At 39.7% G+C, this 15,348-nt stretch overlaps 1 protein-coding gene across 1 annotated transcript in view; it reads right to left on the bottom strand.

Moving 5' to 3' along the window:
* Positions 1 to 1,076: 1,076 nt before the first annotated feature.
* RERG (RAS like estrogen regulated growth inhibitor) overlaps positions 1,077 to 15,348 on the bottom strand; it is a 90,969-nt gene continuing 76,697 nt past the window's right edge. Inside the window, exons 4-5 of the mRNA XM_058022158.1 lie at positions 6,084 to 6,157; positions 1,077 to 5,468 (exon numbers count right to left, since the gene is read on the bottom strand). Coding sequence (XP_057878141.1) covers positions 5,061 to 5,468; positions 6,084 to 6,157 — 482 coding nt within the window. The 3' untranslated portion in view covers positions 1,077 to 5,060. The remainder of the gene's footprint in view (positions 5,469 to 6,083; positions 6,158 to 15,348) is intronic.

The raw sequence follows: 15,348 nt of genomic DNA, 5'->3' as shown, positions 1-15,348 counted from the left end.
GTTCCATCTGGGTCTCCTTGATATTCTTTGTAGTAACGGCAGCTTTGGCCAGGCTAGAGGAAACAGAGTGGAGAGTTTAAATCATGTGTGCTGACAAAGGAGTTAGATAAAAACCCTTATTTTTTACATTACTGACACATTCTGAGTCACCAGAACTTGCTGGATTTTGAAATGAGGTTCTGTAAATTCCTGATACCACATACAATTTAAAAGGAAAGAATGTGCAGGTTTCTTCTGTGCGGTATAATTTGAAGTCTGCCTGTAAATTGTTTTCAATTTTTTTCTTTTTTTTATTATTCTGCACGTTAATATTTCATGACAGGCCATGGCTGCTCCTCGTGATGCAGAATATTTCAGTCTGGTTTAGGGCTGGTACTTGACACAGCCATCTGTACTACAATGATGAGAGGTTCCTTTATTGAAAAAAAAAATTATTTCCAACTCTTCAGAGCTGCTGTGTTCAGCGTTACTAATTTATATCCAGAGGGATTTGCACATATCCATCCTTGTGAGAGCAACCTCTGAGAATTGATACAGCCTCTTTGCCTATGGGTATCAGAGTTTATTGACAACTACCCTTTAAAAAAAACCCAAACAACCAAATCTCAAAATTACTTTGTTTAATATGCTGGAAACAGCAAAAGACAAATGCTGCTTTGGGGAATCAAGGTGGAAATGAAAGAGATCAGTCCAAAAAGTTCAAATGCCCCTCAAAATATTTGGTTTGTGGGGATTTAGGGTTTCCTGCCAGTCAATTTAAACTGAAAATAGGTAAAACCCTTCAGGTGGATGAGAGGAATTGGCCATTGGGGTGTGTTCTCATCCCATGCAAACCCCACCAGGGCCAGCAGAGTCCTGCCCCAGCAATCTGCCACCTCTCCTGCTGCATTAACAGCTTTCCCCATGGGCAATGGTGCCTGCAGAAACCATTGTCATTATTAGCTGGCCTCACACCATTTTCACCTCCTGGAAACCTTGCACAGCACTGGACAAGCTGCTGCTTTGTATTTTCATAGCCTGGGGTAATTAGTGCCTGGCATCTGTAAAGGAAATAAAATGCACAACACCGGAGTCTCTAGGATGACACTGTTTTCATTATATGTTTAATTTTGCTAAGAGCATAAAGGCAGATACATCAAAATGCCAGGAAGCCTCTGTTAATTAAAGCCTCTTTTCCTTTTTCTTCTTAAGATTTGCATATGTATTGAGCCATTAAGGAAAAAGATAAAAGGAACCCCAAGACTGTTTATGCATAGCCTTTATGACAGCAGATACTTACTGTGCAGGAGACGTTATTTTGACTGGAGCAAAATAATGTTCTGTGGCTTGACAAAGCTCAAGGCTGCTTTGTAGTGCTCCAGAGGCAGACAGTGACTGGTGTTGGGAGTTTTCACCCAGGTTTTATGCAGTGCTCTGCCTGTTGTGACATTCTTATACCATTCTTATATCCCCACTCCTGTTCACCATTTGGTTGGCCCAAGTTTGGGGGGAAAAAGAATGGATTAAACTCTCCTTTTCAGTGCTGAAGCTTCCTCTGCTACAGCGTAATACCCCTGCTCTGTTTGAGTATTTATCATTCATATAATGTACCTTTCATAAGGTACAAATTATGTACATCCTCCTCAGATTAACAGTGAATTATCATTTAACAGGGGCGGAGTTGGCAGCAGGTGAAAAGTTGCCTCTGTCCAAATCACCAGCATAAATCTCCCAGACTTCTTATCCCAGGATTTCACCTCAGAAGCTTGGGATCAAGGTCTGTGTTATTTATTTGGCAGGACAGATTTTGGTGGGTTTCACTGAGGTTAGTTACTTACCCTGTAACTGTTTTCATCAGCCTTGAAATAGTTAGCAAGGACATTTGGAGCTGTGCCTCACTGTAGATGCTGTTTGACTTCTCTATTCCAGGACTAACAGCCAAATTAGTTCAAGTAAAATCAACCAAATTTTTCAGTGCTTATTCTGGTAAAATTCACTGTTTGTTTTCCTTAGATAAAGATTAAATAAGAACCAAATCAGAGCTTTTGAAACTGGCCCCTTAATAGCTGGAAGGAACACTGGAGATACCTAATGGAAGATCAATATGTGAGTTCATTACAGAAAACACTATATTTTTTTTTTATTTTTTATTTTTTTTCTTATATATTATCTACAAGCACAAGCTTTCATATTTTTAATGTAAAAATGCATACAGATCATTATATATATAAAAATCAACTAGCCTTGTAGCAAACTGCCAGATCCAACTATCCCCAGGTTGGGGACAACCTGTCTGGATCCAGGTGCAAACCCCGTGGCTGATCCTCTCTTCCATCTGTGGATGCATCAAACCCCCAGATACAAAGATTCTCAGAGTTCCAGGGAAGTCTTGGGTCCTGATCCAGGTCTTGCAGCACGGGCATGACTAACTCTTCATCAATTGAAGATAAATATTTTAAAAAACTTCATAAATGACAGCCAACTTGTTTAAGGTAACAAGTATCCCTTTCACCTCTCCTCCTCATTTTTATCTTCTTTCCCATCCTCTCTCTGCAGAAGTGGCAGAGGGCGGAGAAATTCAATATTAGTGTCACATACACACACATAAACAGCAGCAGGAGAAACAGAATTGAATCTGCTGATGTCTGCTGCAGAAAGGCTACTGATTGTGGGTTCATGCTGCAATCAGCCCTTTCAATGCTTGGGCAATTTTGGGCTCAATTTGCACATTGTGGGAATATGAAAGATTTACAACATATCCAGTAATAGGTTGCAACATTGTGAGCAACAGTAGATCAAGTTGCATTTAATGCTGTGTAATGCGTATCAACAGAAATGGCTTAGAGGGAAACAAATGAATGAGCAATTAATTAAAGAAGTTTGTGTTAATTTTGGAGGAAGGGTCACAAAATGGCAGCCTTCTTTTTGACCAAGTGTTTCTCTTCTTTGGCAACTTTCAAATTCAGTCCTTGTAAAGGAATGTTACTATTTTTATTTTAGGTTCTTTTTGTAACAAGGGATGTTTGCACAGTGGAACATTTTCATTTTCACCAGGGCTTTATAATTTATCTACACAGATGTTATTAAAGAAGATACAATTTGCTGGAAATCTTTTGGAAAGTATGAGAGCCATAACTTAGCCTCTCCTTCCTTTCAACTCTTCTCATATGAATACGATTATTTATTTTCTCCTGTCATTCATTTATAACGTTTTTGTATTTTAAATGCAGCTCCAACCTGAACCCCAAGAAAGGATTTTCAGATAAAAGAACAGTTGAGGTTTTCTAAGAGGGATGAACCAATTGCTTAGCACACCAAAGTAAAGACGTGACTACGTTGCCATGGGATTGCAGGTAAGGATTTTGTTTACTTCGTGCACCAGCACTGATTTGAAAGATAACAGAACCTCAGTGCTTCAACTTGCAAATGCCCACTCTGGCTCCTAATGTAGCTAAATTGCTGGCAAGTTCAGTCCCTCAGCTAAAGAATTCTGGTTTGTGAACAGGCACTAGCTCGCTCTTTTACACTTGTGTTGATTCTACAATACTAAAAATGGCAAAACCGTGGCTACCTAGAGCTTTACAAAGTGCTAGCCAGGTAGATTTACTCAGTTTTCCTACATCTGTGGCAATTCGAATTTGACAGGCTTTTGGAGTCACTTCTTCACAAATAACCACATGAAGTACAAAGCAGTGGAGAATAAAGTTGTAAGCAAATACTCCATGGGGGCTGTTCCTCAAAGGAGAACACTGCTAATTTGTCATCCCAACCCTTGGCTGTGGCTCTACGTGTTGACAGTCTGAGCTGCCCAAAGGGATGCTACACCACTGGTGGGAGACCAGCACAATCTGAATTAAAAGCTTCCAATCTTGGTTCTTGCATCTTTTAGCAGTTAAGAAACCAATTAGACTGGAGGCAAAACTTAAATGAGATGATGAGGGAGAAGGAAAGCACTGGACATCTTTTTATCCCAGGCACCAAAATCTCATAAAATGTATTTCCACTTCAATGTGCCAGATAAAAGTCACAAAAAACCTGCACTGCTTTGAGCCCCAGAGTGCTCCAAGCAGCATCTGGGAATTTAAACAGCTGAAAATTATGGTCTTTTGATATGGTAGAGGCAATTCAGATCTGATTTACATTTGAGCTTAGATTTTAAATACTTGCCTTCCCAAGGATTCAGTTCTTCTTCAGTATAAAATAGACTAAGAAGAACTACTTGGATTGAAAAAAAAGACAAAAAAAATCTAAAAACTACCCATAGCTACATTAATAGTAATATGATTATTATTTTTTTTTTCAGTTTGATTTCCCAACTTTACTCCCATTTCCCCAAGCACTTTGAGGGGGAAATGGTGAAATACTGCTGGATTCGATGATTATTTTGGAGAACTCTGCAGTTTCAGAGGAGCTGGAAGAGAAGCTGAACTTTAGCTCTCTTGAAATGTGTGTCTAGCTGGCTAAACATTCTAGGAAATAGACCTTTCCTATATTTTTTGCATACCTTGCTAAGAACGTCAACACTCATGGATTTGACAAAAATAACAAGGAAGGAGTGAAAGCATACAATGAGCCAACTCAGAGCTGGTGAAGGTGTCAGGTGAACTTTGTTTCCACACAGCAGCCTCTACACAGACATATTCAGTCCTGGAGAACACTAGTTGTGATGGTTGTTGGTGGACTGAGGGCTGAATTTTACTCTCCAAAGGCTACTGAGCAGCTGTCTGGCTGGAAGTGATGTTTAGGCACTGCTGACTTGCAGGGGATTGGAGCTAGTCATGTAGAAGCAGAAGATTCTCTCTTGGTTGCCAATCCCCACAATTGTCTAGTCATTTGGAGTTCATTTGGTGTTTGTTGGTTTTTTCCCCCCCAAATTAGTCAGAAGCAGTGTGGCTAAATACATTTCAAAACAGGAAAACAGTATGATTCCGTGTTACTCCAAAAAGTGGCGGCGTTTGTCTTTTTGTGGTTTTTTTCTTCATTGCAAAGATTCGACCATTTCTCACTAAACTCTGCTTGTCCCATCCCGACTCCAAGCTAATACAGTCTAAAACACTTCTCTGGCTTAGGACAGCTCTTTTTTAGCTGCTGATTTTGGTCAGCATCTTGTTAATGGCCTGCTTGACGTGGGTGGTGGAGCTTCTCCTCCGGGTCTTGCCCTGGACCATCTTGCGGCGCCGCACCTCGCGGCACAGCTCGTAGAAGGCCTCCATGATGTTCCCCTCTCCCGTGCAGGCCGAGCACTCGTAAAAAGCACACGCCAGTTCCGTGGCCAGCTTCTCCCCTTCCTCCGTGCTGACTTGCCTGGAGTGATCCAGGTCTGCTTTGTTGCCCACCAGGATCAGCGTGACGTTTTTGGGCTTTTTGACCTCGTCCAGCAAGTTCTTAAGCGGCAGCATTTCCTCGAAGCTGCCTCTGTCCGTGATGTCGTAAACCAGCACAAAGCCCTCGCCCCATCGCACGTGTCCCTCTTTCTGAATGGCATCCTCCTGTTGGAAGAGACAGAAGAACACCTCAGGAATTTGATTTATGAAGAAGACAGCGGGTCTTCAGAGAGGCGCTGGCCCTACAAAGCTGTGTGCATCTGCTTTGCTTTATACTTTGCTCACATCACTTTTTTTATCACGTGGCATAGGAGATCTCTTCCACCCAGTGCCACGACCTGCCTAGACCTGTGCAGTATGTTCAGCTGTTATGTTTTAAAAGGGAGACCTGACTATGACAAATCTGCTCTTCAGTCTGGTGGGAATCATTGCCTGAAGTTGCCAAGCCCCATCACTTGACTGTAGAAATAAATGGTGACTTTGTGCCTGCCAGCCAGCCCTTCTTGTTGGGCTGGCCCTGAATAAAAAGGCATGACAGCAAAATAATTTTACCCCCAGAGTAAACCCCTTGACTTGTTTGTTCTTCCAAGCAGGATCCTTGCTTGGAAGAGTATGGATTCAGCATGGGGGAGGAGAAAGGGGTCCTGCCCCAAGGAAATCTGTGTCCCCAGAGTGGGGCACACCTGCCAGCCCCTGCACTGCTGCCACCACCACAATTCCCTGCCCTGCTGCACAGCCCAGCCAAGGCGCTGGGTAGCAGCAGCACAGGCACCCACGCACCTGGCCAGCTGTGTCTAGTATCTCCATGGAAACCACTTCATCATCAATGGTAGCTTGGTGACGGTATGTCGACTCTAAAATAAGAACACATGTTGTAAAACGTATTAGAAGAACGTAATTTTCTTTTTTTTTTATATCTTCCTCACAGATCTCCCAGCGCAAGAGCAGACATGTGATGTGCAGTTTGGCTAAATTTTCTTTGCTGGAGCTCTTCCAGCCCTCCTGGAGCACACTCAAGTCCTATTTTCTGAAACAGCAGCACTTACCTCTCTCTATAGGACACAACCTTTACTTTCCCATGGGTTAGACTGCAAAAGCCTGGTGGATGCTGCAGTCTGCACACAGCAAAAAGGACAGTTTGCTGTGGCAGAGAGCTCTGCAAAGCTGTGTCCCATTTTTCCTGCTTGCTCCCAGGAAAGGCTGCTACCTTTCGAAGACAATACCACAACTCTCAAGGTATCCAGCTCAACAGACTGCCACTGCGTAGCTTGTTGATCAAAACCAGGATGGATTTATATATATATAGCAGATCAAGGAACCCAACCACTAAGCTCAGGCCTTATGCTGTGAAAAAATTACAGACCAGTTAGGTATGTTAGGAATGTGTGTTTTAAACATGCTGAAATCATCACATTCCCCTCTTCTAGCAAGGGATCAAGCAGTGATTTCCCTGTTTATCATTTATAAGGATAACCAGTGGGCATTCAGCATTTACACTATGGAAAAATAGAAACCAACAACTCTATTTACTGTCCCAGGTTTTGGAAGCAAGCAACTAATCAGAAAACTAATAACAAAGCAGCTTGTTTTATCTTAATAAGCTGATAAGCTAAATTTGATAGCATTTGACCTAAAATGTGGAAAACTGCCTGTGCTAACATTCAGATTTATTACTGTTGCTAGCTCACAGATGTCCTACATCAAAAGACAAATATGCTTGCTGTAAAAGTCTGGCCAGTGACTGTGAGTGCTTTGCATTGTCAGAGACAGAATTCTTTCATTTGGTGCAAATCTCTTCAATAGGAACAAATGAAGGAAACTCATTTCTTTAACTTGAACTTCTGCAAGGGCTCCTGTTCTGTGAATGCCTGTTTTAATTATTTACTTAAGAATGTCACCTCCTCACAATCAGGAATATTTCAGTGCTGCAAACAGTCTCTTCCCAAACCAAAAATGTCACTCCCTCCTGGTGCCACCTTAATTGCTTTAACAGCCCAGCTGTCTCCAATAGGGACAAATGGCCAATTTACTTGGGCAGATGGCAGGCAAGCTTGCTGTAGTTTCAGGCCATGAAGACTGGCTTGCTTAAAGGCTGTAAATACTCCTTGTGGATGGTTTTTCCAGGGTGTTGAAGGTGTTGCAGTCTCCCTTTGTGATCCTGAGGCTATGCCTACACAGCAGAGTGAGGTATGTCAGAGTCCCTTGGTGGAATGTCTTATCTGAGCCTTCCTCACACGCCCCTGGCTCAGCAACTCCCTCAGGGAATGCAGAAAGAGCAGGAAACTCTGTTTTGGTGTTAGAGCTGCACCTTCAACGGGTTATTTCAGTGCTGGTTAGGGATTCCCTGTGTAGTACTCCAAGCTGGAGGTTATTTAGGAACTTGTGCTCTGTTTCTTTGGGGTGAGGATGCTGTGCAGGAGAGATGGCTCTCTGAGTAAGTGGTGTGATTTTAGCTCCTTGCTTGCTAAGGCTTTGCAGTGCTCATTTGCCTTCAACCATCTGGTCCTGCTTGACAAGTGGCTGCTGAGAATTTTTCCACAGAAGCTGAGAAAAAATGCTCACCCAGCCATGACTGCAGGATATCTGTGAAATGTCCTCAGGAGGCAGGAGGGGGTAGCCCATCCAATGAAATTTATGATAATATAATAAATATATAATACATAATATATAATATATTATATAAAGATATTATATATATTATAGAAATATATTATAGAAATATATATAATATATATTATAAAATACATTATGTTTATATAATATATAATATATAGTATATTGTAGAAATATAATAATAAATATATAATTATATAATATTGTAATATTATTTAAAATAATATAATAAAAATTTATAATAAATTCTTGAGATTTATACTCCCTATGAAAAGGGAGAGTAAATCTCAAGGAATAGGCTTTTGCTCACCATGCAAAAGCAGCATGAATCTTAAATGATACTTAGCTTCTCAAAATAGGACTCTGGCAGCACTTTACGTTGCAAGTTTAACTTGCTTTGGCTGCTCTTGTTGGAAAGGAATTTGATCTTGGATGAGTAGCACAGATTTAGGTCAGATTCATGTAAATAAATCTTCCTAAATGTGTGTCTGCTCCTGTGCTCAGGAATGTGTGGTAGCTGGGTGAATTTTAATGAGGAGTGTAAAACAGCTGGACCTTGAAAGCATTTTTGGTGTAATCACAGACATGGCTTCTCCTTCAAGGGAGCAGAAAAATCTGAAGAATTTGGTTGTCTTGTAAATTATGGGCCCTGAAGATGTGAGTTCCAGTCTGCTCACACTGATACCATGGTACATCACAAAAACATTGCCTTGCTTTGGGATTTATTTGTATCATTTTCCTTGTGGCACTGCCTTTTTCTTTCTTTTTTTTTTTTTTCTTTTTTTTTTCTTTTTTTTCCTTTTCTTTCCCCCCCCTTTTTTCCCCCCTTTCCCCCCCCTTTTTTCCTCCTTTTCCCCCTCTTTTCCCCCCTTTTTTCCCCTTTCCCCCCTTTTTCCCATTTTTGCCCCTTTTCCCCTTTTCTTCTTTTTTCCCCCTTTTTCCACTTTTTTCCCTTTTTTCCCTTTTGTCCTTTTTTCCCTTTTTTCTTTTTTCCCTTTTTTCTTTTTTCCCTTTTTTTCTTTTTTCCCTTTTTTCTTTTTTCCCTTTTTTCTTTTTTCCCTTTTTTCTTTTTTCCCTTTTTTCTTTTTTCCCTTTTTTTTTTCCCTTTTTTCTTTTTTTCCCCCTTTTTCCTCCTTTTTTCCCTTTTTTCCCATTTTTACCCCTTTTGCCCCTTTTCCCCTCCTTTTTCCCTTTTCTTCATTTTTCCCCCTTTTGTCCTTTTTTTCCTTTTTTCATTTTCTCCCTTTTTTCTTTTTTCCTTTTTTCCCTTTTTTCCTTTTTTCCTTTTTTTTTCCTGTTTTCCCCCCCGTTTTTTCCCTTTCTTTTCACTTTTTTTTCCCTTTATTTTTCCCTTTCCCCCCTTTTTTTTTCTCCTTTTTTTTTTTCTTTTTCCCCTTTTTTCCCCTTTTTTAAAACTTTTTTCCCTTTTTTTCTTTTTTCTCTTCTTTTCTCTTTTGAGCCATGCAGCCAGACAGTAACCACAGGGCTTGAGAAAACTGCTGGACCCCTGACTGAAACAAACCCCTGACATGACAGGTGTCTGCGTCTCCCCCTTGACTCCTATTAGAGTTGATGAAATAAAATAGGTGCTGCTGGATACAGCTTGTGTGAGCTCCCTCCTGGAATAAACTGCAGCTCAAAAGTACTGGACAGTCCAGAACTGCTCAGATGAATCCAGGCTGCAAAAGTCTTTTGCTTGCATCATCGTGGTTAAGTAGAAAAAGCAGAATGCGGCACTCTCCCAGCAGCTCCCAAGATGATTTTAGGCAACTTCCTGCACTTCAGACTTTCATTTCCACCAGGTGTTGCCTATTCTACCTCTGGCTGTGTGGCTACACCCCCAGAGATGGAACAGACACCACAGAGCTGAGCTTTGCTCACAACAAACTCAGTGTCAGAGCAGAGTTTGGGAGCTGCTGTGCAGACTGAGCCTGCTTGAATCTGGTAGTGATGTGGAAATTGATTGATTTATTTGCTCTGTTTCAATATAAATAGGTAAATCTGACCTGTTCTTGCTGCGCTTCCAGTTCCATATTCCCAGTAAGAGGCTCAAAGGTGTGATGGGAGTGGCTTTGAAGGCTGAAGCCACATTCCAGAGTGATTCCTGCTCATAAAGCTGAAATCCCCCAGTGCTCCTGCAGTGCACTCCTGGTTCTCATGGTTCCATTGCTTGAAAAATTCAAGTTTATTTCAAATAAATTTTGAGCTGTCAAAAGGCCTGAGACACTTGTTGGAAAATGGCAGCACTTGGTTTGGGTTTGAGCCACAATAATTCCTTGATTAATGATTAATCAAATGATGATGACTGCTGAATAATTGTAAGAAAAATATTTTGCAAGGAAAAAACCAATTTCCCTGGGGGCTCTTGGTGTTGATAAGTGTATTACAAAATATCTCTATTCTTCTGAGCAGTATGATTTAAAAAAATACAGGAAAAAACCCTACTTTTTTAGGGAAAACTTTGAAGCTCATTATCCACAGACTGTCTATGGATGAAATATTCAGTCACAGCTTGTTCACATCACATCCTGGCACTACTGTGACATTTTAAACAGAGTTTTGGCCTATGAGACTTGGCTGGTCATCTCTCAAACCTTTGTTTTGTCCAGGACTATCCTCTTTTTCTGAGTATATTCATTCCTGAATATTGTAGTTTGTAGGGAAAAACTGTGGAAATTAATTCTAGATTTTCAGTTTAATTTGCAGTGATGTAAAAAGTGAACCAGCAATATATATTGGGATATGTCACAGCTCTAGAAGATAATATTTGCATGGAGGTGTTTCTTGGTTTTAGGAGTGGAGCAACTATAATTTACAGACAATCTTAAGCCAGCCTGGGCTCTTGATTGCTTTTAAGTACAGAGGGACATGACCTCTCTTTCCATACAGAATTTTAGTTCTTTTTTTTTTTTTTTTTTTTTTTTTTTTTTTTTTTTTTTTGGTCAAGAGAGGTTAGTAAAGCATTTTTATATGTCCTTGTTTTAAGAAACTTTGATCTAATGGTGGTTTTCAGCCAGGTGGATCTGAGAAATGCAAGAGATCTGGAGAAAGACCTTTTGTGTCATGATTACATTAGAGTTTTCAGACCAAAAACCTCAGCTAATAGACATGAACTTTAAAATCATGGTTAAAGTCCTGTTGGATAGCAATGTCTAAAAGACTAATACTCCCCATAATTAGTTCTGTTAACAGAATAAATATTCTTGTTTATTGTTTGGGGTGGTTTTGTTGGTACCTCACTACTCATTTAGAATCTTTGGCACCCATCAGGGGCACCTCTCTGTCACATTTGAGAACCGTTACTTTGACTATTGGGGAAAAAAACACCCCAAAATTTATTATTAACCCTGGTGTTGTTCTCCCAACCCTTCCTTTACCCAGCCTTGCGTCTGTCCCCCTCTGCATTTCTCTGCTGCTTCAGGAACTTTTCACATTTTAGGAAGCCTCTGCAAATTGAGCGTATCTTCCTGAAAGCCTCTCCTGCCTTTTTCCTTCCTCAACCCCAGGTTTTCTCAAAGCACAGTGGAATTTATTTTTCTTGCTTGCCTCTGGCTGTTACGTGCTCCCTCTGTTGTTTACCTTGCAGGAGGGTTATTTTGCCACCAGCAGTGGTTTTACAGTAAGTAAAAACACAGTACCACAGTATAACACAGTTCCTTGTGTATTTACCACATATTTCTAATGCTAATGCAGCATAACCTCATGTCTCTCTATTCATTAATATCACAGACCCCTCCAAAGAGAAAAGGTGGGTTATTTGTTAATAATACCATCAAACAAGATGCCATGAATGGCCATTGCATTGTTTTTATCATATGTAAAAGGAGAAAAACTAGTAAAAATAATGTTTTTGAAAGGAAACATTGTGACTGATAATTGGATATGGACTCTTCAATGTTGTACTGTGCATGTGTAGCCCCAAGAGTCAGGAAATAGGGAAGGAAAAGCTCCAGGAGGTTGAACACTCTGTCACTGTCATATTTTCTGAAAAATCCCTTCACCAGGATTTCTTCTCCTGGGAAGCTGGGAAGCCTCAGAGAAAAATGAAAACAATAATTATCTGATTGCTTCTCTTGTGTTTTGCTGCTTTGGCAAGTGGTTGGAGATTGTTTATCCAACATGTGAATTGTTGTTATTTAATGACCAATCACAGTCAGGCTGTGTTGGGACTCTGAAAGGAGTCCCGAGTTTTTCATTAGTATCTTGTTAAGCCTTCTGTCTGTATCCTTCCTCTATTCTTTAGTATAGTTTTAGTACAGTATTCTTTCATATAATATAATATAGATCATAAATAATACTCATTTATGGGGGGAAAGGATGCTCCATGGAGCACAAGGACACATGCACCAAAAACCAGCTACTGTAGTGGGGAACATGGAGAACAAATCCAGGAGGAATGAGGCTTGATCAGGCTGCTGCTTAGTCAGCACTTTGGTTTTTATCACATTATCCTATTATTAAGTGGGAAGGTAGTAGATGGCTAGTGTTTACATTGACTATAAAGTTTTCATCTTAGTATGAGAGGATTTGTTGCATCTCTAGAATTTCCTCTTTTTAGGTAGAACACATGGGTAATACAAACCTAGTCTAGATAAAAACATTTTTTCTTGATGTGTTGATATTTTCAATAAATAATATTTTGGCCTTCAGACAAAAATTGTACAATAGTTTTCTTGAAGAGGACTCTAAAAAAAAATTAAAAATGTATTTGTTTTGTTCTCTCCTGCTGCATGCAAATAAGATTTTTCTGCTGCATGGGAAGAATGGGTTTCTTTTGGGAAGTGAAGTGGTGCTACTTTTCCTTTCCTATAGGTTCTATCCTCATTCAAATTTTACTGGGAAAGGCAAAGAAAATGTGGGCAGAACCTGGAAATGAGTTCCTCAAGGCATGCTAAAACCAAACCAATAAAGCCAGAGCAGTGCTAACAAGTAGGGAGTAAGCTCAAAGATTTAAATAGTTGTTGGTTCTTTTGGTCTGTTGGTTTTTTTGGTTTTCATTTAATTTTCTTGCCAATGCTTGGAAGGGATGTTGGTTCTTGGTAGGAAATACAACCGTGACAAATTTAAGCCTGATAAATTTAATGCCTTTTTGTCTGATTGCAGCAAGAAGTCTTTGTTGGTGAAGCTGAGTTTCACTTATTTCTGACAATATAAATGAAAACTAACCAGTGAGAATTTTCTCACACCCAAAATAAGTAAAACAAAAAGCCTTCTCTCCTGGGGATGCAGAGGCAAGCACTGGAAAATTCTGCCCCATCTGGGAAACATCTCAGAATATGATGAGCACAAATGTAGGGGAGAAATATTTTGCAGCTGTAGCTATAGCAAGAACAGGCACTGCCACTCCTGAGTTTTGCAGTCTGTTGAGCTACTGTAAAAAAGCAGTGTTTTTATTACTGGCATCAGGAATATCTTCATCTTGAGACTCATATGAAAGAAAACAAACCACATTTTCAGATAACTGTTTCCCATGTCATTGTAAGAATCCTCTGTTGCTGCTCTCAATTACAATTTCATCGTTTCAAGGCTTTGTTGAGAATTTTAGAAGCCAGAGTTGGTGTTTTAAGGTGCTTTAGGCCATATGAGCCCATTTCCTTAGAAACGCCTCAGAGAAACTGGGAATTCTTGCATGGCTCATTGCTATAATACATTCAGTATCAATTCCTCCTGCTGAAGAGCACAGTAAAAATGATACAGCATATTAAATGTACATCAAGTTAAATAATGTTTCTGCTGTTTTGATGTAGGAAAAATATGATCACAGGAAGATGCCTAGGAAGGCAAAACCTAGACTGCTGAGGGCTGAATCCCTTAAGCACCGAGGCAGAAGGAATGAGTAATTTTGTCAATAAAAACCCAGGATGTGAATAGCTGGAGTCTGGCTTGAGAATAAGGCTGTTTCCCAGTGATTTATGAAGTGCCTACACATTTGTCATGGCAGTCCCTGAGGCACAGGCTGGCAGTCCTTCCTCCCAGCCCCAAATGTTGGTTACCATTACACCCCACAGGACCACATGTGTCACTGCCAGCCTGTGCTGGGACAAGCTGGAGTTGTCAGCATGGGTGTTTGCATGAAATGTGCAGAAAGAAAAGTTCTGCAAGGTGGTGGCAGAACTCTCCGCCCTTCTGCTCACTGTAAAAAAATGGGGTTTTTTCAATTTTTTTTCAAATTTTCCATCATGAGCTGTTGCAGACTGCACTGTCCTGTGGGGCAGCTGGAAGAGGAGAGACTGACAATCCTTCCAGGGCTGTCAGCCTTTCCACCCAGGGCTGCAGGGGCATCAGTCAATGATTTATAAACCCCTCTTTTACTCTGGGCTGCTCTGTTCAAGGCTCTGTTTGCTGTCTGGGCAGTTTCTCCCTCAGCTGTGCTGCTGCAGAGTTTCTGTGCTGGAGACAGGCAGTTAAACCTTCAGGAGGGTTGGCGCAAATTTGCTGAGTAAGCCACCAGTCAAGAGAACTGAAAAACCCACAGTGCACAAAGATAATGTTTCTCTAACTTGGGATCTGCAGCAGGGATGGCAAGCCCAGGGATCAGGAGTTTGTGTTCACATGGCATTCCAGCTGTCCAGACAGTGTGTTAGCTGAATAAACCAGACAGCAAAGGCAATCCTGGAGAGCTCTATTTGGACCCGAGCTCTTTATCATGGCTTCAGGGACACAAAGTTGTCCCAGAAAGATAGTTCTTTTATCTTCTCTTGCTAGGATATATTATAATATATAATGACTTATCCTAAATCATATATAATTATTTCTATATTACAATATTATAATTATGTAAGAGTACATAATTATAATTATAAATTATAGTATTATAAATATATAATAAATTGTAGTGATATTTATTTATATTAAGTATATTATTTATATTTCTATTTTTTAAAAATAATAAACATATAATTAATTATACTAAATAATGTATAATTATTTATATACTATAATATTATAATTATATAATCTTGTATCACCACATATAATTATAATATTATAATTATAATTTATAATATTATATTGTAGAAGTTTATTTTATTATATCTTAGAAATATATAATAAATTATAATAATTTTATTTATTCATGTTTATATGAAATATACTGTTTATATTTATGTTTATTTAAAATAAGACATATATTAAAAATTATACTAAATAACTATACTTCTACTCTTTAGTGAGGTCTTGATTCCCCCAGCTAAATTGTTCCTGGCTCTCAATCATTTTGATGAAAGCCAGTTTGGATATATTCCTGATATATTCCTACTTTTCTCTGCTGTTTGTGTTGTTCATACAGACCTGTATTTATCCAGTGCAGAAAACAAACTCAGGCCAGCATTATTTGCTAGTTTTGCCATATTATTTATATCCTGTATGGGACCTCCACCATTTCCTTGTGATTCCTGAATCTGCTTTGCTAACAGAACCCCCCAGCTATAGA

This window comes from Melospiza georgiana, chromosome 4 (assembly GCF_028018845.1).
Source record: "Melospiza georgiana isolate bMelGeo1 chromosome 4, bMelGeo1.pri, whole genome shotgun sequence".
Classification (NCBI taxonomy): domain Eukaryota; kingdom Metazoa; phylum Chordata; class Aves; order Passeriformes; family Passerellidae; genus Melospiza; species Melospiza georgiana.
The sequence above is the reverse complement of the archived record's forward strand: the minus strand, read 5'-3'. Positions and strand labels throughout refer to the sequence as shown.